The sequence below is a fragment of the Podarcis tiliguerta genome (assembly GCF_965153285.1).
Source record: "Podarcis tiliguerta genome assembly, chromosome: 4".
Taxonomy (NCBI): domain Eukaryota; kingdom Metazoa; phylum Chordata; class Lepidosauria; order Squamata; family Lacertidae; genus Podarcis; species Podarcis tiliguerta.
Genome location: NC_139537.1, coordinates 24,568,006 through 24,592,381, shown reverse-complemented (window position 1 = coordinate 24,592,381; position 24,376 = coordinate 24,568,006). Strand labels below are relative to the sequence as shown.

The window sequence follows — 24,376 nt, the reverse complement described above, 5'->3', positions numbered from 1 at the left end:
ATTTCCTGGCACTAAGCAAGCAATGATTGGGTCCTAAAGTCTAAATTTCTCCCACTTTCTCACAAAGAGAGAACGAGAGAGTGTGTATGTGTATGTACAGCCAGAGCTCTTGGATTCAGTGAAGGATCAGCTGTTAATTCCCTGAAGCCAAATCAGGACACACACAGACCGCTTTTGTTTCCATCTCTTCAGCTTCTTAGCAGTTTCCTCACTCCTCAGATCTCTTTACTCTTTCGACAGTCTCCATCTGTCAGTGTTTATGTAGTGCTCAAAATGAAGCAAGAAGGGAACAGAAAGTTCACTGAAACATCAAGTAGGATAAGACCAAATTTTCAGTTTAAAAATCTATCTTAATAACAACTGCACACTACAGCTTCCTGCCTGGCTTATTTTCTTCCCTCAAAGGGGCCATTGACATTTCGGTGTACTTTAGTTCTTAAATCCATTGATTTTCTTTCCATTCTTCTCCATGAATGCTGTGAGAAAATTGGTAATGCAGTTGTGTTTTATGTAGGCAGAACAGAGGGAAAATAATGTGGAAAGTCATCATATGGTAGGTATAAAGCAAAACTGATGGCTTTCCTGCTCCAGGTTATGTTTCAGTTCTTGAGCATTGGTTGGGGCAAGTCCACACAACAAGGTCAACTGCAGGTCAACTCCAAAAAGCAATAACACAAATCAGGAGCAAGGCAGAATCTAGGTGACACTATGGTCAAAGCTGAGCATAGTCCAAAGCGAAAGTTGTGGAGTGGAGATCTAGACGTCAACAGCGCAGGCCAGTCAAGAGATAGATGGATACAGCAAAGCCACCATGTCAGGTTGCCATGGTCTGGGAGGTAAAAGCCGAGTGTTGTTCTAGCACCTACCAGACCTCAATGAGGGGTTGTATGGTCTGCTGTCTCAGGTTCCACCCAGGACCAGCAGTAAGCACTCAGTGCTGCTATTGAAGGATCCCGTACACCCAAGGAGCCATTTACTTGTAAGCCTCTTGATCCCTTTGACTTTCTCAGGTACTCACTCCTTTGCCAAGTGGTCACTCAGCCTGCTCTAAGGCATCATAGAATTGTAGAGTTGTGAGGGACCCTGCGGAACATCTAGTCTAACCCCTTGCAATTCAGGAATATGCAGCTGTCCCATATGGGGACTGAACCTGCAAACTAGGCATTCTAAGCACCATGCTCTAACCAACTGACCTATGTACTAGACTTGGCCAGTAACTGAGCTGCAGTTTCTATGCCATCTTCAAACATCCTGTACAGAGCATATTTCTGTAATCAATGTACACAATGTTTTAAGAAGCAGCCCCCAAAATCTGTTTGCTTAGCAAGGTTTGTTTCAAATGATTATTTATTTAGCAACATTTATATACCACTCAATCAATTAAACAAACAAACAAACAAACCTCTAAGCGGTGGTCATAAAATGGTATAAAATGTTCACTTTAAAGTAGTAATAGAAACAGCAGTTCTTAATATAAAACAGTTGATTATATTAGGCCCCTAACCTAAGGAGCTTACAACCTAAGGGCCAATCTAGACAGGAGTAGCAGCTGTTGGGTGTTTGTAATCATAATCAGGATCGCAGCAGGCCTCGAGGGGGGATTTAATGCCTTCCCTGCCCTGCTGCAGTCCTAACCAAAAAATGTTCCTTTGAAGCTATTATTCGCATTTGGGAGGAAATCTCCTATTATCCCCCTTCCCCAGTGACTGCTATTTCCATTTTTAAAGCCCTAAAGGTTAAGTACGAAGATGCACTCCTGTCTAGTTTGGCCCTCCTTTTTCAGCAGCAGGAGAGACAAAAAATAATGGGGAAAAGGGTAATAATAATAATAATAATAATAACAACAACAACAATTTTATTTATATCCCGCTCTCCCTAGCCAAAGCTGGGCTCAGAGCGGCTAACAACAAGTAAAAAAGCACAGTGTACATAAAATCACACAGTAAATTAATTGAAATACATTCTAAAATCAATTCAGAATCGAATTAATGGCAACCATTGGGCTAGAGTTCTATGAGGATTACAGAAGGAGAGAGGGGGTCAGACTGTGCCTTGGCCAAAGGCCTGGTGGAACAGTTCCAGCTTGCAGGCCCTGTGGAAAGATGTCAAGTCCCACAGGACCCTAGTCTCTTGTGACAGAGCGTTCCACCAGATCAGGGCCACGGCCAAAAAAGCCCTGGCTCTGCTTGAGGCCAGCCTAACCTCCCTGTAGCCCGGGATCTCCAAGATGTTTTTATCTGAAGACCGTAAGGTCCTCTGTGGGATATACCAGGAGAGGTGGTCCCATAGGTACAAGGGTCCTAGACTGTATAGGGTTTTAAAGGTTAAAACCAGCACCTTAAACCTGATACTGGAGAGAGAGGAAAGTGCATTACCTTCCTCCAATAAAAACGCAAAGGAGAGTGCAGATTTGCACGAACTTTGCATAAGCTTATTTGTATGCATGCATGCAAGTTTAGAAACATGGAGGAATTCAGCGTTGAATTAAAACAAGCATTTCTCCTTGCCCAATGAAGCAACCTCTCCCCCTCCCCCCGTGCTGTTCTGGAGATTCTTCCTGACACCCAAAGAGCCAATATGGGGCATGTACACGGGGAGAAGGTGGGGAAGTCCTGTTGCACTAGCAGAAGCCCTTTTATAGGGTCCTGTTAGTAAAACAACTTAGTTGAATCCATCCCAATTGTTACAATTTCAACAGAAATGCAGTCTCACCATAGTGGGGAAGACAGTGACAAGGTGATGCGTGTGCTGCTCAGTCGGCTTTCCAGATGCTCACTGCTGATGGGCAACTCCAAGGTCCCTCCTGTTGTCTCCCTTCTTAGTTCTTTGTCTTTAAACTGGGCTTGGATAAGACTTCTGCTCAAGTAGAGGACTGTGCTTTGTAAAGTAGGATGCATGGCCACCCTAGAAAGGTTGCAATGGAAGAGATAATAATAATAATAATAAGAAGAAGAAGAAGAAGAAGAAGAAGATACATATGGCAAATAGAATTGCGTTGGCTTAGGGTGTATTCTGGAGGATGTGGGAACGAAGGGCTTTGCTTTAAAAAGTGGGGCCTGGCTGGAGAGGATGCACTTCTACAGGCACATACCTCCACATGTTGTGGGAATGTCCCCAAATCCAACTGTTCTGGACAGCAATCATATAATAAATATTCAAAATAACTAAGCAAGTATTGGAAGTGACCCCAGAACTGGCCCTACTAAACATCTTCCAAAATAATAATGCACACTCACATCATAAAGAGCTCATAACCCACCTACTCTCAACAGCCAGAAACATCATAGCCAGGAGAGACCTGTCAAGAGTAAGCATGGACCAATGGTATCAAATAGTATGGGAAACAGCCTTATTAGGAAAACTAACCAATAAACTGAAGGAAGAAAGGCAGAGGTGGTGATCCAGGGTATAAATATAGGGATTTATACATGTTGGCTCCAGACCTGACCCTGGGCAACTCATCTTCTGATGAAGACTTAGGTCTCCCAGAACCTACATATGGTGCTGCCCTGCCTCTCAAAAAAAATCTGACAGTGTTTTAAAAGAGCACAGCATCCAGGGAGAGACCTCACCAGGTTTGCCTCCAAGGGTAGGGAAGGGGTTTCAAATTGTAGGGGAGTGGAATGATTTAAAAGCTTCTTCTTTAATCAATTCTTTATTAACATAACCCCACAAAAGTAGTAGTATTTAATATAGAGCAGCTGATTAAAATAGTTATTGCTTTCATAAAGAAAAAACTGAAATCTGTAAGTTGTATCCAATTATCTTCCTCAGGTGTATCCAATGTCTTCATCAGAGTAGACCCATTGAACTTAATCAACCTACTTTAATCATAGCCATTATTTTTAATGGGTCTACTACCCTGACCAGAAATGACATTAGAGACCATCCCATATACATACTATTTGGCTTAACTGATATTTCTGCAGAAAAACACTGTGTATATATGTAGTTTAAAAGCCTGTTGTTCTTAAAGTACTGCACAGTACCATTGACATTTGCCCTCTAGTGGATTTAGGAAAGAAATGCAGCTTGTGAACTTGAAATTGAAACGTGAGGCAATGTATTCAAATGTTTTGCACTCCTGGTTCAGAGTTGTAGGGCTACTCTGGAAATGTGAGAGGAGGACCTGGACTGGGTGATTCTTTCGCTCTAATTTCCTCTCTACACATGGCTGAGGATTATGCCTTTGCACCCCACCTACTGGATGCACCTGCTCTGCCAGATACCTTTGTTGGGTGTAATGTTTGCATTTGCCGTACTGTATATGTATGAAATCCAATGTGCTTAGGCTTGAGAAGCATGACTCTGTTCCCACCTACAATCTTTTATTTATTTAAAGAATTTTCACCCTGTCCTCCAGTCAAAGAGAGTTCTCAGAGTGACTTGTAGTTCACTAAAACAAGACCATAAAGAAGGCTGATCGCCGAAGAATTGATGCTTTTGAATTATGGTGCTGGAGGAAACTCTTGAGAGTCCCATGGACTGCAAGAAGATCAAACCTATCCATTCTGAAGGAAATGAGCCCTGAGTGCTCACTGGAAGGACGGATCCTGAAGCTGAGGCTCCAATATTTTGGCCACCTCATGAGAAGAGAAGACTCCCTGGAAAAGACCCTGATGTTGGGAAAGATGGAGGGCACAAGGAGAAGGGGATGACAGAGGATGAGATGGTTGGACAGTGTTCTCGAAGCTACCAGCATGAGTTTGACCAAACTGCGGGAGGCAGTGGAAGACAGGAGTGCCTGGCGTGCTCTGGTCCATGGGGTCATGAAGAGTCAGACACGACTAAACGACTAAACAACAACAACAACAACAAAACAAGATAGTCCCTGCCCTCTGGCTTACGATATAAAAAGACACAACACAAAAGGAAAATGGACTGGGGGAGCTGAGGAAATAAGTTCTTCATTATCACTTCTGCTGGCCAGTTGGGATGGACCCTCAGATGAACTGGCCCTGCATCCCTTCTTTTCCTTCCTTTGCTGTAGCTTGATGAGATGCAGGGTGGGGAATGTCTGGTCTATGGGCCAAACTTGGCTCACTAGGCCATTTTGGGGGAGCCACACCCACCTGTCCTACATCTGTGGGCATGCATGATGTTAGTGTGAGGCAGGTTAAAGACGTGTCTTCAAAAGAATCATCGGGATCCTAAAGTGGGCTTCCATTTGCTACTTTGCTGGAGCAAAGTGTCTTTGTAACCCCGCCCCCTATGTCAATGGGCAGTAGGAGCACACCTTGCGCAAGAAGGGAATGGCAAGGTGAAGCATGAGGAGGCTTGCAGAATGGTTTGAGAAATCCCCTCTCCTCCCCTTTTGACATCTGATATTGCAGAGAGAAAGGAGATGGTGGGGAGGCTTGCAATGCCCTTTGCACTGTGGTTCGCAAGCTTGGGACCCCCATGCAAGGGATTGTGACTGATGGGGCAATCTACCTGTAAATCACATAACATCAAAGTTAGTGCTGGGTAAAGATCTATGACAGTGATGATGATGATGATGCATACTGCCCTTCATCCATAGATCTTAGGGCAGTTCACAACATAAAATTGCAATAGAAAAAAACACAAAATACTTAATAAAAATAAGAACAAAAACAAACCAGTTATCCCCCCTCCTGTGGACCCAAAAAGGTCCGCCCCCCTGCCGATGTAATGGCTAAGAGTATGCATCAGTTTTGGACGTGCTGTGTGGATTACAAGGTGAATCAAGGTGATTCAGAGATCTTCACATTTCCCAGTAGAATCTGGGACTCCTGAAGATCCCAAGTTGCCCTGTGGTCTCACTTGTCCAAAAACTGCACAACCATTTCTCTACCCAGAGCTGGAGAGAAAAGAGGCTCGAGAAGTGGGGAATCTTTTGTTTCAACAGAGAGGTCTAGCTTTTAATCACAGTGAATTATTTTCATGAGCACTTCAATCACATTTATTTGGGAGAGGAATTTTAAAATATATGTGGAGGTATGCCTTTTCCAGTAGTGATTATTAAGTACTGGCATCCTACCCAATCTTTCTTGAGGAATTATGCTATTTCTCTTCACCCCAGCCCCCAGACATGCCCAAAGCACATCTATTTAGAGATCTCTGAGGGCAGAGAGGGCACATCCCCAAAAGTCCAGGGCACAGCACAGGGCACAATGTCAGGCCCCCCCCCCCCCAATGCTTTGGGAAACATAATTGCTGCAGGAGGGAGGGATATTCTGCCATTTTTGAACAAAAGGTGGTTTATAATTTTAAAAATAAATTCTTAGTTTGCAGCATACCCAAAGTTCCAATTTAAGTATTTTACCCAAAATATTTGATGTAAAGCAAAGTAGCAGGGTGAGAGAAGTTACTGTACATAACCTAAATCACTGGTTTATTTTTGTCCTTCTTCTTCTTTCTTCTTCTTCTTCTTCTTCTTTACATTTTTCAGCTTTTAAAACTGTCTCCAGCTTTTGTTGTTAGTTTTGCCTTGATTGAGTTTTAATCACCATCAGGGATGCACTAGACATCTATGTAAGTTAAATAAACAATTCCAAAAGCTTTCTTAATATTGGAAGATGCAGATTACAGATTCTTCATTATTTCTCAAAGTGAAGTGGGTACTTTTATTTCTATTTACCTTACCACCCCCTCCACTTTTGATTTACCCTTTTAAAAGAAGTCCTAATCACTCTTATCCAAAAAATGGGACTTTGCCTAGTGATACATAATCCTTCTCTCAAGTATTTTATCATCTCATCTTTAAACATGAAGAGGCAAGAGATGTAAATCCCATACCAAATGAAGCCCTGTAGGAATATTTTGTATGATTTATTCAGAAAGCTCAGGTGTCTTAATGCATTTTGATGTGATCAGGGGAAGTTTTGCGCCACAAAAACTAAGCCTAAGGAGGCTCAGAATTCTCTCGTTGGATCAGATGAGGGTCCATTTAACCCAATATTACATTTTCAACAGCAGCCAAACCACATGCCTCCTGGAAGTTCACAAGCAGGTTGTGTGGTGGCTTTCCTAGTTGTGTGTAGCATTTGACATCCCAAGAAATACAGCCTCTGAACAGGGATGTTTCTAGGTCAGCTTTAGCCATTGGCCTTAAAAGCCAGTGTAAGTAACTCATAACCTATTGATATTCTGTCTTAACAGCTGCCCTACTAAAACTGTAGAGGCCAATAGGCTTTCCATAGGAAAAGACTCCTGACTCTTTTATTGGCCTATCGTTTCCTTTTATATAAAGATTGCTGCCTCTAAAATCCTTGAACCCTTCACTAGTGCTAGCAGCTCTATTAAATCTTCTTTATTGAATGCTTTTAAATGTAGCTCCTGGGATTACTGACTTCCAAGCATGATCTTACCACAATGAGATAAATCACCAACATATTAACCTCTCTCTATTAAATGCACATCACCCAAAGGCATTTTGCTTATGACAGAAACCATACATCAGGAGCCTGGATTTCTAAAGCAGCAATTTACCCATTTCTGTTAGAGGGGAGCACAATGGCCCACCCTCAGCAGCAACCATCTCTGGAGTGCAGTTATGTCAAATATTTATTAGCGGCAGAAATATTCGACATGATATTTCAGAGTTAAAAGCCCAAGCTGAGTTTTATAGCATCCCTTCATATGCAAGTAAAAGGAGTATTAGAGTAAATGCACGGCCTTTTAAAGACTGAGAAGCCCAAGGGCAGAGTCCCCTTCTTTCTCATTGCATTTCTTCCTACAGCTGGTGGGGAGAAAATTCTTAAATATGCACATATATTTTCAAAAGCATCGTTTTTAAAATATCTTTTTTACATCAGAAGCATTACGTTTGATTTTTGTCTCTTCAAATCCAAAGGGAAAAATTAGACTCACTTGTAATGTATCCAGGATTCTTTTCTTGGTGGGGCCCAATGCCACAGACCACTGTATTCATGGGCATGGTGTCCACGCCACACAATATAGCGCCTTGTGGCAACATGCTTCTACATTTTCTCTCCTGCTGTGTAACTGTGTGTCTGTCTTACCAATCTTTGTGTATGTTGATCTAGCTGTGTGAGAATCTTTGTGTATCTATATATAATCTGCACACATTCCATCACACTTACAAGCTTAGAGTGGCAGGAAATATTCACAACTGTGAATCTGGCAGCACTAATGCAGGTGGGTGTTATATTCAAGCTTCAAACAAGAGATATCATGAACTCCAATGAAATGTTATTTGGAGAGATATTTAAAAAATGAACAACATAGGAAGCTGCCATATACAGTCTGACCATTAGGTCCATCAAGCTCAATGCTGTCTACTCTGACCAGCAGCAGTCCTCCAGGGTCTCAGTCAGGGGCGTTCCCAGTCTTATCTTGAGATATCAGGGATAGAATCTGAGACCTTGTATGTGAAAGACAGATGCTCTACCATGGAGCCGCCATCCCTTATAAAGAACAAAGGGGAGGGGAAGCCCAGATGCTCAAATACAGTTCAGCAATCCCTGTTAAGAATGCCGTATTAGGTATTTCCTGGCATTACCACCCATGCCAGAACACTGACATCGTTGCTTCCTGATTTGTCAGGGAAGGAGCCCCCATGATCTCAGAAACATTGATGAACGTTCCAAGGAGTGTAGCAGTGGTGTCTGTGCAAAGTGTCTTTGGCAGGGGGAAGAGAAATGGGATAACCTTGAAGATGGCTTGGCTACTCACTTTGCTTCTCATGCTGTTACTTTCCACATCAGCTAATTTTTTTATTATTTGAAATTTGAACTGCACAAATGTTTTGGGAACTGCACATTCCCCACTCACAAAGCTTTCACTTGCACATTATTTTTTACAAAAGGCCTGCTACCCACAGCCCAGTTAATGCCTTCCACAGTTGAAATGACTGGTAGAAACAGTGCCCAATGCATTTTGTTCTTTACACAGTTCCTGGGTGGGGCTTTCAGTAATGTAGACAAGTAGGAAACAGTAGCCAACTCATTCCTCTCCCCACACAGAGCATGGAAAAGCGTTGGTAACATAGGTAAAGGGGGCCCACACAATTCTAACCTCCTTTTAAATGTCTAACCTCTTTTTAAAACCATCTCATTTCATGGCCAACACTTCTGTTGGCAATCGATAACCCATGACTAGTTCAGAAAGGATGAAGAATGATGAATGTATTTTGACTGGAGCAGGAAGATAATCCCTGTAAGAAGTGCTGAGGTAGGAAAGCAGTGGTCACAAATATGAGATTGGGCTGTTCTGGCATGCATTATATATATACACACATACATATGCATATATACTATATTCTATATATATATACTATATTCAACCATGCTTACCATAGATATGCAGCCAAGGAACCAGTGGGGAAAAAGTTGAAGTAAAGGTTGAAACTCTTTAGATTATTAATAGGAATTATTTCCCCTAGAGACAATGGATTCTCCAGCATATAATTACAGGTGAAGGGTTACAGGTAGCACTGCTGTGGAAAAGCTTTGCTGGAGATCTTGGAGAGCTGCTTTTCAGGCTAGATAACACTGAACTAAATGGCCACTGGTCTGATCCTGTACAAGACAGCTTCTTGTGTTATGTTAAATGAGGTGCTCTTGCCCTCAACTGCTTTTATTATATACGCCAAGTGCATATTTTCTTAGCATCAACCGACAAAAACACAAGCAAAATCATATGCAGATTTATGAAAAATAATTTTATTATGTAACACCTTGTTTTTAACAATGTTGATTTCTTTTAAAATTCAGAATACCTGCGTCATTCATGTAAAATAGTTTGATACAGTACATTGTATGGTATAGTTTTTCCTCAAATTCTAAGGTTCTCCTAACACCTTAATCCTTTGCTTTAATAAGGGAGACCCTAAAGCAACGTGTGAACATATTTAAAAATAATTAAAATTTAAAATCCACTACATCAAGCCAGCTCTCAAAAAATCATGACAAAAATATCTGAATGAATGCTGCACTGCTTGTTTGTTTGCAGGGAACGTCACTCATGCTTTTTTTTATAATTCCAAGCATGCTCACAAATCAGTTAACACCAACAGGAAAAATAAAACACTGTCTATGACAATCATTTTAGTTGGTTGCTGAACCAAACAGGTTTATCTCAGTAACACACTCATTTACTATCAAATAGCAGCTTTAATACCAGTCAAGTCATAGATTTGAGAACAAAATAAACATATGCTGAAAATTAATCTTTGGGAGGCTTGTAAATCTGCTGGAAAAATGCTCATTTTTTGTGTCTTTAAAAAAATCTCTCTCTAGCAAATTTGTTGGTCATAAAACATTGATCAATGTGGAAAATGAATCAACCCACAAAAAAGTCACTAAAAGTCAATGTATATAAAAAAAATTCTCAATTGGAGCCACGGTTAGTTTGCTTTCATCTCATTAACACATACTGTATGCTTCAAATACCAGTTAAAGAGATTTTGCGTACTATTGGTCAGATAACGTTGTTAACATCAATAGAATTCACAACAACAAAAATGCTTGCCCCTAGCACATTTCACAGCTTCAACTGCTACAGACTGTCACTGAAAACAATGCATTGGTCAGTCTGAACCATGTCAAGTAAACTATGGAAGTAGCATATCCACAACACAAACTGTGCTAGTACTTTCTTTTCAAGTCTAATTCCATAATGGGTACAATCTGAGGGAGCCACTACTCCCAGCCTGTGAAAAGTAGTGGAACTTGGCTATCAGACATTTTGAAAATGTGATAGTTTACAGTACATTCTTGCAGCCCAACGCCAGGTTCCAGGCAGACAGCAGCACGGCCAGTCCTGCAGCCTTAGCAACAGTGCATTGACTTTATTTAGGTGCAGCTCAGTACCGGTGTGTCTGGTGAGAGTACTGTGGAGGCTGCTGGGAGGTAGTTGAATATCCCATGCTGCTCTGTGGCTGTGATGTGCTTGGTCCAGGGTTTGGATAGGCAGCATGGGGATTGGAACGCTGAGCAACGCATTGGAGGGGAGGGGGGGGGGAGAGAGAGAGAGAGAGAGAGAGAGAATATTACATATGTGGCTGGTCAAATGCTGCCATGTTTAACACAATGGAAATGACAACTATGACAGCTACTTCTACAGCTCTAGAGATTGTTGCACCATGGATTCAACTTATGTAGCTAATTGTTAAGAGGGTGGGAAATGAAACCAGACCAACAACTCTAAACCATGGGTTGTCCATTATCTGTTTTGAAACTCAAACCACAGTTCAAGTTCTTCATATCACAGTGTGGCATGATGTATGAACTGAACTAGTTAGCAATGACACACTGTGCAGGTCTCCACTGGTGCCTTTTGACTTGAATCAGTTGTGTTTAACAATTAAAACATATATTCAAATAGATTTTAAAAATACAACTTTTAGTAGCTATGGACGTAACAGCTAATATAAATGATTCATAGTACCATAACAAAACTGAAAGCGGAAAACAGAAATACCTGATAATCTGAGGTCATGATAAGTCCACCTGAGGTAGTGGTAGGAGGAACAACTCTCACTTTTTTCAAGGGAGGCCCTTGCGTATGACTGTTGTCTTGGTTCCCTGGATGACCAGTTCCATTTGTGTGGTTATTGCCCTGCTGCTGGTTCTTCTCAATTTTTTAAAGAAAAAAAATGTAAGATACAGCTCAGAGGGAGTTCATGGGTAGGAAGCATCCAGTCTTGTGTAAGGCTAAGTCAGGCACAAAGCTACTAATTACGTAATAATAATTACTTTACTATTTCCACCTAAGTATGCAAACAAATTAGAATCAAATATAAACATACCCTACAGCCCTATCATAACTATTTATTCAGAGGTAAGCCCAATTTATTTGCCCTATTTTCAACTATGCATTTTAGGATTATAGCCTTATTCAAAATAAGTTAACATGAAAGGAACTTGGAATCATCACTTTCTAGAGTTGCAGATAATAAAAAGACTTCAAATTAGGTACCATGAAAATGTTCTAAACCTTATTATTCTACAAGCCATGGATCAGATCTGATTACTGATATTAATTTTTTTCTATATTATTTATATAAACTGAAATGTTGCAGAAGTTCTCAACTTCTTGCCATGTCTAATGTATAGAGTTGGAATGACCCATAATTAATGTTTACTTCTATCCATATTAATTAATCTTCATCTCATATTATTAATTTATTTTATGCTATCATTCTTAACTTGGCAGGAAATGTAGTAGTAGCAACAATCAGGGACATATTAGTAAAAGTATGAAATAATAAATTATGTACTCTCAGTAACTTAAATGCTTGAAATCAGATCCATTAACCCTATCATAATTATGATTGCCTTAACAACTTGGTAATTATAAAATTGTCCAACCTGATTAACAAAATACACCTCCAAATGTATTTCTCTCATCTTAATCTTCAAATAAATACCTACTTTGTCTCCTTTATCATCAGGCTCTTCTTCAGTTAAAAATTCTCGTTTTGGGTATGGGATTTGACAACCTGCAAACACACTGCAAACACAAAAACAAAAAGAAGCAATCATTTTGTGTGTGTAAGCAAAGAGCATAAATCCCTACTAGAAAAAAGTGTGTCCCATAATTTGTGCCATTTGTGCCACTTGCCATTTGTGATTTTAGTCTTTTAGGAAGTGACTTTAGTCTTTGAAGTGTTCCAAGTATGACAGTTTGTTCTGAAAGGCTATCAGTTTCTTCAGTAAGAGAGAGTATCCCCAGCTATCAACTAAATACACTGCTTATAATGCAGAGTTTAGTAATGGACTATATTACAGCTCAAGCACAAGTTTGCCTGTGCATAGACTTGTAAGCCTCCATTTTACTAAGAAGCCAATTGACACAGTTTCCTAGCTGTTTTTACCATATACCAGCAAGTCATCCCAAACACGTTTTTCTGGCTAAGACAAGCTGAAAAATGCTATGCCCCATTTCTATACAAGACTGGAAATACTAAATTCTATGATGATTCATCTCTTCTTGCTCATATGTCTTTCCCCCCAACCTATTACTTGCATAATTTTGTACCATAGTTATATTTCCAAGTAATATTTTCCATAAAAATAAAGCTAAAGTTATTGCAAGCTGTCTTCAGTTCCATGTTTCCCAATTACATGTTGGACTTTTTGCTAAGGAATCAGTGAAGAGATTGGATATCTAACGTAAGGACAACCGCTATGGATCACCTACCTGTGACTATGTAAGCCATTATCATTTGATTTATACTCTATCTGTAGGTCTATTTAAAATTAACAGTAGCAACATGTGCAACATTAAAAAAGAACAGCAAAAAAGTCAATCAGAAACCAGTAGCTCATTTCACCCCCCCCCACATTTGCAGATACCGTATTTTTTGCCCTATAGGACGCACCGTCCCATAAGGCGCACCTAGTTTTTTTGGGGGGAAATAAAGGGGGGGGGATTTATTTCCCCCCAGCCCCCAGAACAGGCAATACACGCATACACATTTCCCCTTCATTTTTGGAGGGGAAAAAGTGCGTCCTATGGGGCGAAAAATACGGTAATCTTTGTAGATGGGCTGTGCCAATCTTCTTTGAATGTTCAAGTTTTAATTCTCATGCTTTTCTTTTTTTACTGTATCAGCCTGCTGTTGTGACCAATGGACCACTTTAAAAGTCCTAGCTAGAAATAATGATTAATTTCATCTTGTGAACTGCCCCTGAGATCTGCTGATGAAAGTTGGTATAAATCTTATTGTATCACATTCCAAAAACATATTCCAACTGAAAAGCTATTGGAGCACATATTAACTTAAATTTCTCAGTGGGCTATCAAGGAAGCCCTATAGGAGAAAGAGAAAAAATGCATAAGTGAAAAAGTGGCCTCATTAACAGAAGAGAAAAACAAAATCGAAAAAATGTCTAAGTGAAATACTGGGCTCCTAGTGAATGTCTAAGTGAATACTGGTGCCAGGGGGGAGGGATGTACCCCAAAAGTATAACAGCCATTTTTAAAAAATGAGTATTATAAATAAGAGAGTCAGGGTTGTATGTTTGCCCTATTAATGTTAACTCAGGCATTTGATAGTTTCACTTTCTTATTCATTTCAACAGGGCAAATCAGACTCCTGATAGCTTAGAAAGTTAAACGCAAGTTAAAGGTTCATTTAAAAAAACAACCCAGAAAATGTAGGGGAAAGATGGAACACCACATGACAACGGATCCCATATTTGTTGAGAAATAAAGGGTGTATAAAGGGGCTCAGGTTTGCTAAAAAATAACCCCACCAAAAACACGTTAAACAAATATTTCAAGTAGCTACTAGGGTCCCCATTAATTTGGGTGGGATAACCCTTTTGGGGACTTGTTTGGTGATGATAAGAGATAGGAAGATGGCAGAATAAGAATCCAGAAAGATATGTATCAGACGTAATTGATATTGCAGCGTTCTACAGTGGGTGATAGAAGAAGCAATAGTTTATACCAGTATGTGTTAGGGTGGATTTACTCCCAGCAGTGAAACTGAATTCACTAAACACCCATTCAAATCCAGTTTACTAGTAATCTCTCCCATGGAGTGTTGAGGTAAAGAGAGATAAAACATTCCTCAGAAAGGCCCAGGGACACCATGCTATTATGTTGCACATTTATGTTATTACACTAATACTCCACTCTTCCTCTGAGGAGCTCAAAACAGCTTAGAAATGGTCCTAGGCGATCTCCTATGAAGTTTACAAGGCCAGCAATAAGCTCCTTAGCTTCTGATGCGGAATACATCATACATCTTCAGACCACTGTGCTTGTTTACTTGGTATTGTATACAGAGTTTATTGGGTATACTGACTTACACACAATAAGTTCTGCAGCCTATTTATACCTTTCAAGTAGGTCAAGTACTTCTGATAGCCTCTTTAAAGCTCTTCAGTTAAGTATTCATATTCTGCTATGGGACTGGAATGTAAAACCCCTCTGGCTGTGTTTTGCCTTGCCTAACAAGTTGGGGCAATGAGACCCAAATATGTAATCAGTACACACTTTGAACTGGAACAAATAGAGGAATTAGCCATGAAAGATTTTATAAAAATCTGTGCATTTTTTAAAAAATCAGTTCATTAGTGATGGAGAGGTCCACAAAGAAGATCGCAGAAGACACTGAAATTGCAGTTATTTGCAGTTTTTGCAAATTTTATTCTGCTTCTACACAAAAAAACTGGCTACCTTTAGTCTTCACAACCAAAGATTGAATGCTGTGCATATTCATCCTGTTGTTTTAAAAATGTGAGATCAAGGGTCATGGATGTGTCTTCCATACTCTACCTCCTTCCTATCCATAATTAGTAGGGAAAGAATAATTTTTGCAAAATTTTATGTTTTTGGCTGTGTTTGCAGAGTTTAACTGATGGGCAATTATACCTATTGTTTTGCATACAGATCTCTGCAGATATTAGTATCTAAATATTTTTCTAATAAGTTGAGATACCAATTTATGATTTAAAGAGGAAAGGGATATTTCCCAAGGGCAGTTTAGGCTACACCAAACAAATCATATGATGGAAGAAAACCAAGTTTGTTCTAAAGTCAGTATGTGCCTGTGAATTTCATTTTCAGAAAGGCTGCACCCATTGCCCATACATATGTGTAAAACATCAAAAAGCAAATTGGGTGCATAAATCATCAAATTAAGGTTGAAATAGTTTTACCAACTTGCCAGTGAAATATTCTTTGACACAAAAGAAATAGTCATGTCTTTCAAATACGAACTTTAAAGTCTTGCCTACATATTGAGAATACGGATATTTAAAAAGCAAATCGTTATATTTAAAAACAAAGAAAGTACATGAATATGCCCTACATCCAGACTTTGCTTGTGAAGTTGGAAGGCGGTCCCCATCCTCACCATAGTCCACCCATCAAGTTTTCAAATAAATATAAACTTATTATAGAATGTCATCTATAATTTCAAGTGGACCTGCAGGCAGTTAGCAGTTGACTATGAAGATCTATAGCATGCATAATCAACCTGTCAGTGAATAACAGGATTATTGCTATGACTAATGGGATCAAAGGCTCAGGACAAGATTAATAGGAATATTACTTCAAAATGCCAAATGGCACAGTAAAGCCATTTCTTATAACTTATCAAGAAGGAGCATCTCACTTGTTATTTTCAGAACATTCCTCCATTCCACACCCACCCAGTCACGCCCTGACAATGAAAGCAATAAAGCATTTAAAGAGCTGCACATATAGTATCTAGTAAACTGACCACTTACTCAGATGTAGGAAGTGGATCTTCTAAGAAATAAGGATCCTGCATAGCCTGTTCTGAGGTAATTCTCTTTATTGGGTCCATAGTAAGCAATTTCTGTAGCTATGCATAGTTAAAAACACAAGACATTCAGTGCTGTCAAATCAATCAAGAAAATATTTCACCACAATGTGAATATACAAAGCTTCCTTATATGCTTATAAAGTCTAGTTAGCTCAGTGGCAGAGCTTATACTCAGTGGCAGAGCTTATACCAGGTTCAATCTCCAGAATCTCCAGGCATGACTGGGAGAGACCCCCATCTGAAAACTTGAAGAGCTGCTGACAGAATATTGAGCTAGATGGACTAATGATATGTTTCAGTATAACCTGGTTCCTAATAATCTAGGCTTCCATAATCTGAGAATTAGGTTTATATGATCTATAAAATGCTACCCATGGAAAAGCTGCAGTTACAAGACTTACTTGCTCACATAAATGGGCCACAGAGCATATCACACCTATAGTGCAGTAGGTTTAATTTATACTGTACTGTACAAACAATTCAAGGTTGTTAATGTTATAGGCCCATCACACTGTATAAGTACAACCTCTCACTGAGCTTTCCAAAATACTTAACATTCTTCCCAAGTATTCTGGTAGTGAACCTAGCCCATGTGATAAAAGCACATGGTGAAATGGTTTTGGATTGCTGGGTTTAAGGCTGTGGGGGGTAGAGGATATCCTTGCTTTGTATTTTAGCAAATCTACCCCTTCCAAATTTATGCATAGTCATAAAAAATAATACCTTACAAGTGATCAGGCTGTGTTAGAGATTTGTTCTTAGTTTTTTTTATAAAAAAAATCTGGGCAGATTAAAGAAAAACACTGGCTTTAGGGCCAGCAGCTAAAAGGCGAAAAATAATTTTCTTCATCAAAATATTAACTGAATCTGGTCATCTAATACTCCAGTCGATTTATACATCTATTCACAGCCAACAGTTGTCACCTCATGCTTAACAAAAGAAGAGGGGTAGGTTTTTCAAAAATAATAACAGTAAAAACAGGGCTCCTTGTGCTCCCTTTAGATCTTTAGATCATTTCAGTCATTAGTTTTGTTTTCATGCCTACTTTGAGAAGTCCTTATTTTTTAGGCTACTTGAGTACTCTCTAAAATAAGGCTTGCAGCTGTTTTACAATAGGTGTTAAGATAGCATGTTGGATGCAACAGGATTCTGAAGCATATACAAGGATAAATGGCCTTCTGGGGTGAGGAAAAGCCATATCCTTAAGCTAGCCATATTACATGATAAATTTGCTACTACACATACCTATCAATGCAAATCCTTGCATCCCAGTCTTCAAACAACTCAACATAAGGAACAGACTGAGTATACAAACAAGAAGAACAACCTTCTCAGTGGCAGCCTCAGTCCCATATTTCCCTTCCATAGTAGGGAGGTACGCAGTAAATAAGCAAGATAATGAAAGGAATATTGGGCCAGAGTCAACTAAATCTTCCACTAGCAGGAACCAATACAAGGCTTTCCCATCTGCACACGCCACATCATGCCTCCCCCATATCTGCTCTGGAGGGTCAGGAGAACCCCCAGAACAGTGTGCACAGGAGAGAGGGGAGGTTGTTTCACTGGGAAAGCAAAGCAATCTCCTTAGCACCACGTTGAATTCTATCATTAGCTATCACTTGACCACAGCAGTCTGTTGATACAACTAATAGCTATCCAAATTACCAGGTTGTCAGGGCATGTTAAAAAAGGAAGGAAATCTACTGCCACCATACGTGCGGCAGAAATGTTAAAAACTGACTTAACACCTAGCACTTGGGAGTAAAGGTAAAGGTAAAGGTACCCCTGCCCGTACGGGCCAGTCTTGACAGACTCTAGGGTTGTGCGCCCATCTCACTCAAGAGGCCGGGGGCCAGCGCTGTCCGGAGACACTTCCGGGTCACGTGGCCAGCGTGACATCGCTGCTCTGGCGAGCCAGAGCCGCACACGGAAACGCCGTTTACCTTCCCGCTAGTAAGCGGTCCCTATTTATCTACTTGCACCCGGGAGTGCTTTCGAACTGCTAGGTTGGCAGGCGCTGGGACCGAGCAACGGGAGCGCACCCCGCCGCGGGGATTCGAACTGCCGACCTTTCGATCGGCAAGCCCTAGGCGCTGAGGCTTTTACCCACAGCACCACCCACGCCCTAGCACTTGGGAGTAGTAAACTATTAATTAGATCATAGGGTTTTACTCTGGACATGAATTACTATGAAATATGAAATGGCACAGAAATTCAACTTTACAACCAATGCTTTTGTGAAGAGATGCAATGAAAAGCAATTTAAACAATTCCAATTAATGCTTCCAGAAACTGTGCAAAAATTCACAAGCGAACAATTTGATACTATCCAAGTCTTACCAAGTGGAATGCTTTGCTATCTGGCTTAACTTTATGTTTTTCCATATATTTGATAAGGCTGCAGTTGGTATACCTGAAAGAAAACAGTAAGTCACAACAATGCATCAAGCTGAATAGAAAGTACAAATCTGGAGGACAGGATAAAACCAATAGGTCTTGCTAATGAACTCGGTTGTGCTGGATTGTCTGGTCCATCCGTGATTCAAAAGGGTGCCAGCGCTGTAAAAGTAGCCTGAGGCCACACACTGCTTTTAATACCAGCCACATGGAAATGACTTCCCATTATTACAGATTTGGTTAGCAACCAGTATCCCTCTTGTACAATATAAGATGCACATACTTCTAGTAGTTATGATTTTGATAATGCTTAAAACATAATATTACGACACATAAAAAACCAATCCTTTAAAGCACAATAGATTTTAATGCAACAAACTGTCTCTTTAGCCAAGACACTAATTTTATATGTGCTATGTAGCTTCAAATGTATCTATACAATGAGAAAATTAACAGTTATTGCTTGTTTCAAACAGCTTCAGAAAACCATGCAGAACACACAAGGATCCACTAAACCAAGAAGGGCCAGTACAGATCCCTTCAAACTTACTGGCCTCCACTGGGCTTTTTCACAAACAACATGGTTATCAATACAAACCTGTAGTGTGACATGACATACCCGTTCCCAGCCAAGTTCCCTGCTGTTCTCAGAAAACTCAGAGGTGCAACTATCTTTGTGGGGAAGGGGTGGTCACCAGAGAGAGGAAAGAGGCACTTGCCAAGGAAGCCTGGTTCCTGAATGTATGAACCCCTGATGCAGTAGAAATCATCACAATTACTTAGATCTTTGCAAAACTTACGTGTTTCTTCGAAAATCTTTCATTAATGTTGAATGTTCAGGCATCTTTTTAATATCTTCCCAATCTTTATCTATGAATTGAATATTAATAGCACTCTTTCATCTTTCTCTACATAGGGAATAGGACATCATCACTTGCACATTCAAAACCATAATTCACTCTCCTCTTTATATGCCAAACTTTGCCTTCTGATCACCATTGATGAAGATGAATATGAGTGGACAAAATATCCTCTCTCAGCCGCCTCAGCAACACTAGATCAGAGTCCCCAAAGAGACACCTATTTTTAATATAGACCAAATTTTGCTATGGAAGTAGGCAAAGCAGTGCACAATGAAATTAACACAGTAGGTCTGAATCCCCAACATGATTCACATGGGCATCCCAGAGCCTACCTACCAAGGCCCTTTGCCCCTCCCCTCCCAATTGTTTATTTTTAAAAAGTGAACTTTCACCTAATTGTTTTTTGGGGAGGGGCAGCTGCCTGCTTTGAGTTTTTGTCAGTTTGGGGTGGGAGTGGGGGCTCTGAGCATCATCAGTTTGTCTTCTGTGAAAAATGTATTTTGTGAGCCCACAAAATATTTTAAAATATGGCCAGTCCAAAATGTCTGAGGACTCCTGCAGTAAATACTACTATCAGCCCTCAAGATTTTGTTTCTTTTTATCAAGACAATAAGAACTTTCAAGAAATAAAAAGATTGGGGGGGGATCAATTTCACAGTGTTCTTTGTAGGCCGTGCATAAACCTATGCACATCCACAAAAAGATCAGGCAAATTGACATTTTCCAATGGCTACTGTAGCTTCTTTCAAGCCTACTAGATTTTCAGTAAATATTATGGCACAAAGAGTATGCCAGTCCTATTAAAATGGTACTGGAGATACGTATAGCCTGGAGTACATCAGTAATGAATGTATAGAATATGTACCTGCAGGAAATCCCATTACATTGAATATTCTGTCCAGCTGGTCATGATGATATGGATTACTAGTTTTTATGTCCTCTTGTCGGCAGTGGAATATTGGCTCAGATGTTAGCAGCTCTGCAAATATACACCCTATAGCCCAAATATCTTTACGAAAAAGGAGGAAGGAAAAATCAAATAGTCTTTTCTGAAAGGAGAAAGCATAGTCTGAAGAGCAGCAGCAGAGGCTACACATGGCCTCTCAAAGCAAGCAACTCTGTTTAAGTTATATGTACATTTTCTACAGACAATTCCATTTCCCCTTTATTCCTTAAGATTTTACACATGACCCCATGCATTTAAAAATTGAACATTTTGCTGAGGTTAAAGGAATGTAGGCCAAACTAATGTTATGCTAAATGTTCAGTTTCCACAATAGCTGAATATTTAGCTCTATCTCTTGTTACACATTGTCTCTCTGTCTCATATAACATTCAGTTTTTCTCTACTTCCTCTTCTCATTACCATCAGCCAATAACCAGGAGCATGAAAAACACACATAGAACACGGACAGCTAGATAGGCTGCTGCTGTATGTAGCAAAATCAATGCATTACTAATTTTAACACTGATACTAGAGAAAAATGAGCAAAAGAAGACTATGCAAACTGCATTGTTGTTGTTTTTAACCATGATTTCATTTACAGCAAACCAGGTATCTGCATTGGTCGTAACTAGCCAGGAAGACATAAGAAGCTGCCTTGTCCTGTTGGTCCATCTTGCTCAGTATTGTCAACACCCAACTGACAGCAGGACCCCAGGATTTCAGTCAGTAGTTTTTCCAGACCTACACAAAAGTATCATGAACTGGAACTGGGGACATTTGTAATGCTAAGCAGGTGCTCTATCATTGAGCTATAGCCCCTTCCTTACAGTTCTTCAGCTCATGTTGGATGGCCACTGTTAGGGATTGATTAGAAAAGGATTGAAAATAAGACAGTCAGAACTGTAATGCTTCTATTTAAATCTAAGGTCTCTTTGCATTTGGAAATTTGATGTGCACCTCTGCTTGCTCCATCTCAAAAAGGATATAACAGACTTGGAAAGGGTGTATATCACAGCAATCAAGGAACTGAATCATGGCGCCTTTCCCACAAGGAGAGGCTGAAGGTGGTGGGAGTTTAAAGGGGACATATGAAAGATCATCACTGGGGAGGAATTTCTTTCTTTCATAATACTAGCACTTAAGACTCAATGAAACTGATCGTCCTCTACTGTCAGACAAAATAAAGTGTTTCACCAACATTTTGAATTCAGTCAATGAGGGCTTTTGCACAGTTACTTCTAGTATCGAGGACTTGAAAAGAAAGTGCTCAAAAGCACACTGAAAAAATAGGTATTTTCAATAGTATTTCAACCAAACCAAACAGGTTGTTTCAAGCTCTGGGTTCAAGTCTACTAAAATCAAAGGCTTGCAGGCAGACTTGTGAATGATCCCTCCAGAATTGTATAGGATATGGAGGGGTGCTGCTATGTGGGGGGGAATCTGAGAAAAAATTGTGGAGGCACCTTGTGAGAGCATCATGCTGCTTGTGCACGTCTGGATCAAAGCCAAAACATTCCTGACACTATTTAATAATGCAAATCAGTCTTCAGAATTAAACGTTGCTGGCATTTCTTATCTAATTAGTGAAACCATCTGTAAATTCAATGTGGTCTTTGCCAGTTAAGTGCCCTGGAGTACTTAAGACTTAAGAGTGATGCACATGTTTGGGCAACCAAACATGATAGAAGACTCAGCCTTAAAAAGTAGGGTTCAGTGAATCACTTTTCTTCCACACTAGAATCACAATGCTTTCCTATATTTTCCAAATGCCAAAATGCATTGCAGGTGGTTGGGCTAGGCGACCCTTGTGATTCCGTCCAATTCTAAGATTTCAAGAGTAGACATCTTTGTAAACAAGAAGGAAGGAAACTACACCAGGGTAAATTAGAATTTAAAATATGGACAATCAGGTATACAGTGCATTACTTACCAATAGCTTTGGTATAATGCCTTGCTCCAAGCAGTAATTCTGGAGCTCGATACCAGAATGTTACAACTACTGGATCCAAATCAGCTAAAGGCTTCAAAGGTGAATTAAATAGTCGGGCAAAGCCCATGTCAGCTGTAAAAAGAGGGGGAAGATGCTTTAAATTTCAGCGCACAGACTGCTTACTCAGAAATGAGTGAGCTCAAATGTGACACACTGCAAACATCCTCAGTCTAAATTTAAAAAGTTCCTTTTAAGCTTGTTTCTAAAGCATGGTACAGAAAATGAAGCATTATTAAATCATAGCTAACACACTTTTGATCATGCAGATTCTGAATCAAGCTGATCATTCCTCAGAAAGTTGGGAAATCTGGTGTCCAGCCCAACGGAAAAACACACAAGGATTTATATATGGGAAAACAAGGCAGGTGTATACTAGGCTGGAAAGATTTCCCATTTTTAGAAGCCAGTCCTTTATTAACCTGACAAAAACAGTTCAGCTCTTAGGAACTAAGGCAGCTGGTACATTTCCATCTCTATTATCACAGAAAACTGATATTTGAGGCTGTTACCGATTGTAGCTGAATTGCATTTAAGCTTAGATGGGAAGAATTCCCAATTCCTGCTATATTCTAGTGCCTCAATACTTTTCACCTATTAGGAAGAATTTACAAATGAAACCTGGATTGTTTGCACCCATACTCAAATAGCAGAGAAGTATTTAACTTCTGTAAGAAAAACTATTTCATACAGTTTGAGTGTAGGCGCGAACATACAGCTCGTTATTTTACAAATTCCAACAGACCTGAGGATCCGAGGTTGCAGTTGTAGACCATACAAAGAACTGAGCCAGCTTTAAGACTGTGAAGCCTGTGTGTTTTTAAGGAGCAAGGTTCCAGATCTCATTTTCACCAGAGATAAATTCACCTTCCTTTGTCTTACTAACAAGCGTGTGTGCCTATTCACAGCCCTATTTAAAACTGTTTTATGCTTCATTTTAGACATTGAAAACAATTTAACTTTTTCTATCTTAGAAGGTAAGAAACATTTAGCTGCTGGAGGAAAAAACGCAATAGCTCCAGAAGAGAGGGGTGAGTGGGAAGTACAGTGTTTATATTCAAATACGTGTGTTGTGTGTGTGTTTTAATGCTTAAACAGTGGAAGTCCAAACATAATTTTGTTGTTGCTTCTGTTGTCAAAATAAGGCAGTGCGTCTTCAGCTTTATTATACTTTTACGAGTCCATCTTGCCATTCTTGGCACTGGATAGGTTAAGTGAACTGGAGAGGTCTCTTTCACATCCATCCATGCAGTGTAACCATTTTGGGGAGCAACCAATTAGTTTGAAATGTTGTACACAGCTGTTGCATGCAAAAGTAGCAGGTAGTCCATTTCCAGTAAGGGAAAAGCTGTCTGCATCACAAGAACACCACTTCAATTAACGTCAAATATATTGGGAGGCTGACCTAAATTATAGCCATGGTTTGCATACAAAAGGACCTCAGTCTGCTAGTGTTAGTACTCTTGTATGTTCACAAACCTTTTAAAGAGTCATGTGCTCAACACTGATCTAATTCTATTCCTTTTGAACTTCATATATAGGGCCACCAATGAGAAAAAAACTGCTTTTGGCAGTTGATCAATAGTCTCGAACAATCAAAAGAATGTATGGAATTCTGTGTCAATTACAAAACAATTCATCTCAGATCATAGCAGCCAAATTCTAGGGGCTGAGGTCCCTTTGCCTCCCCTAAAATATTTGAGGGAGCTGCCCCTCAAAGTTGATGGGCATTGTCATTCAAATGGTGTGTGTGCACCATGTCATGTGATTATGTGGGGCTGGGCTTCCCTGCCCCTCCCCAATATTTTGTTCAAGTTGGCACCCCGTCTCAGATAATTAGTCAGAGGACAGGAAAATATACACCTTTAAAATCTGCTGGTACAAACACTTACGTCCTTAGGATACCAACATACTTCCGCAACATGCTGGATCATACCATTATGCAAATTTT

The 24,376-nt window shown here is 39.9% G+C and overlaps 1 protein-coding gene across 6 annotated transcripts in view; it reads right to left on the bottom strand.

Annotated features, from left to right (window-relative positions):
* Positions 1-9,625: 9,625 nt before the first annotated feature.
* CDK8 (cyclin dependent kinase 8) overlaps positions 9,626-24,376 on the bottom strand; it is a gene marked incomplete at its 5' end in the record, with an annotated part of 40,409 nt that continues 25,658 nt past the window's right edge. For 4 of the 6 annotated variants that reach the window (XM_083437158.1, XM_083437162.1, XM_083437160.1 and 1 more), the window contains 8 exons: positions 9,626-10,915; positions 11,407-11,559; positions 12,360-12,438; positions 16,173-16,270; positions 18,573-18,645; positions 19,430-19,499; positions 20,358-20,501; positions 22,369-22,500. In XM_083437158.1, coding sequence (XP_083293284.1) covers positions 10,790-10,915; positions 11,407-11,559; positions 12,360-12,438; positions 16,173-16,270; positions 18,573-18,645; positions 19,430-19,499; positions 20,358-20,501; positions 22,369-22,500 — 875 coding nt within the window. In that variant the 3' untranslated portion in view covers positions 9,626-10,789. The remainder of the gene's footprint in view (positions 10,916-11,406; positions 11,560-12,359; positions 12,439-16,172; positions 16,271-18,572; positions 18,646-19,429; positions 19,500-20,357; positions 20,502-22,368; positions 22,501-24,376) is intronic. The other 2 variants (XM_083437159.1, XM_083437161.1) reach the window with 1 other exon arrangement.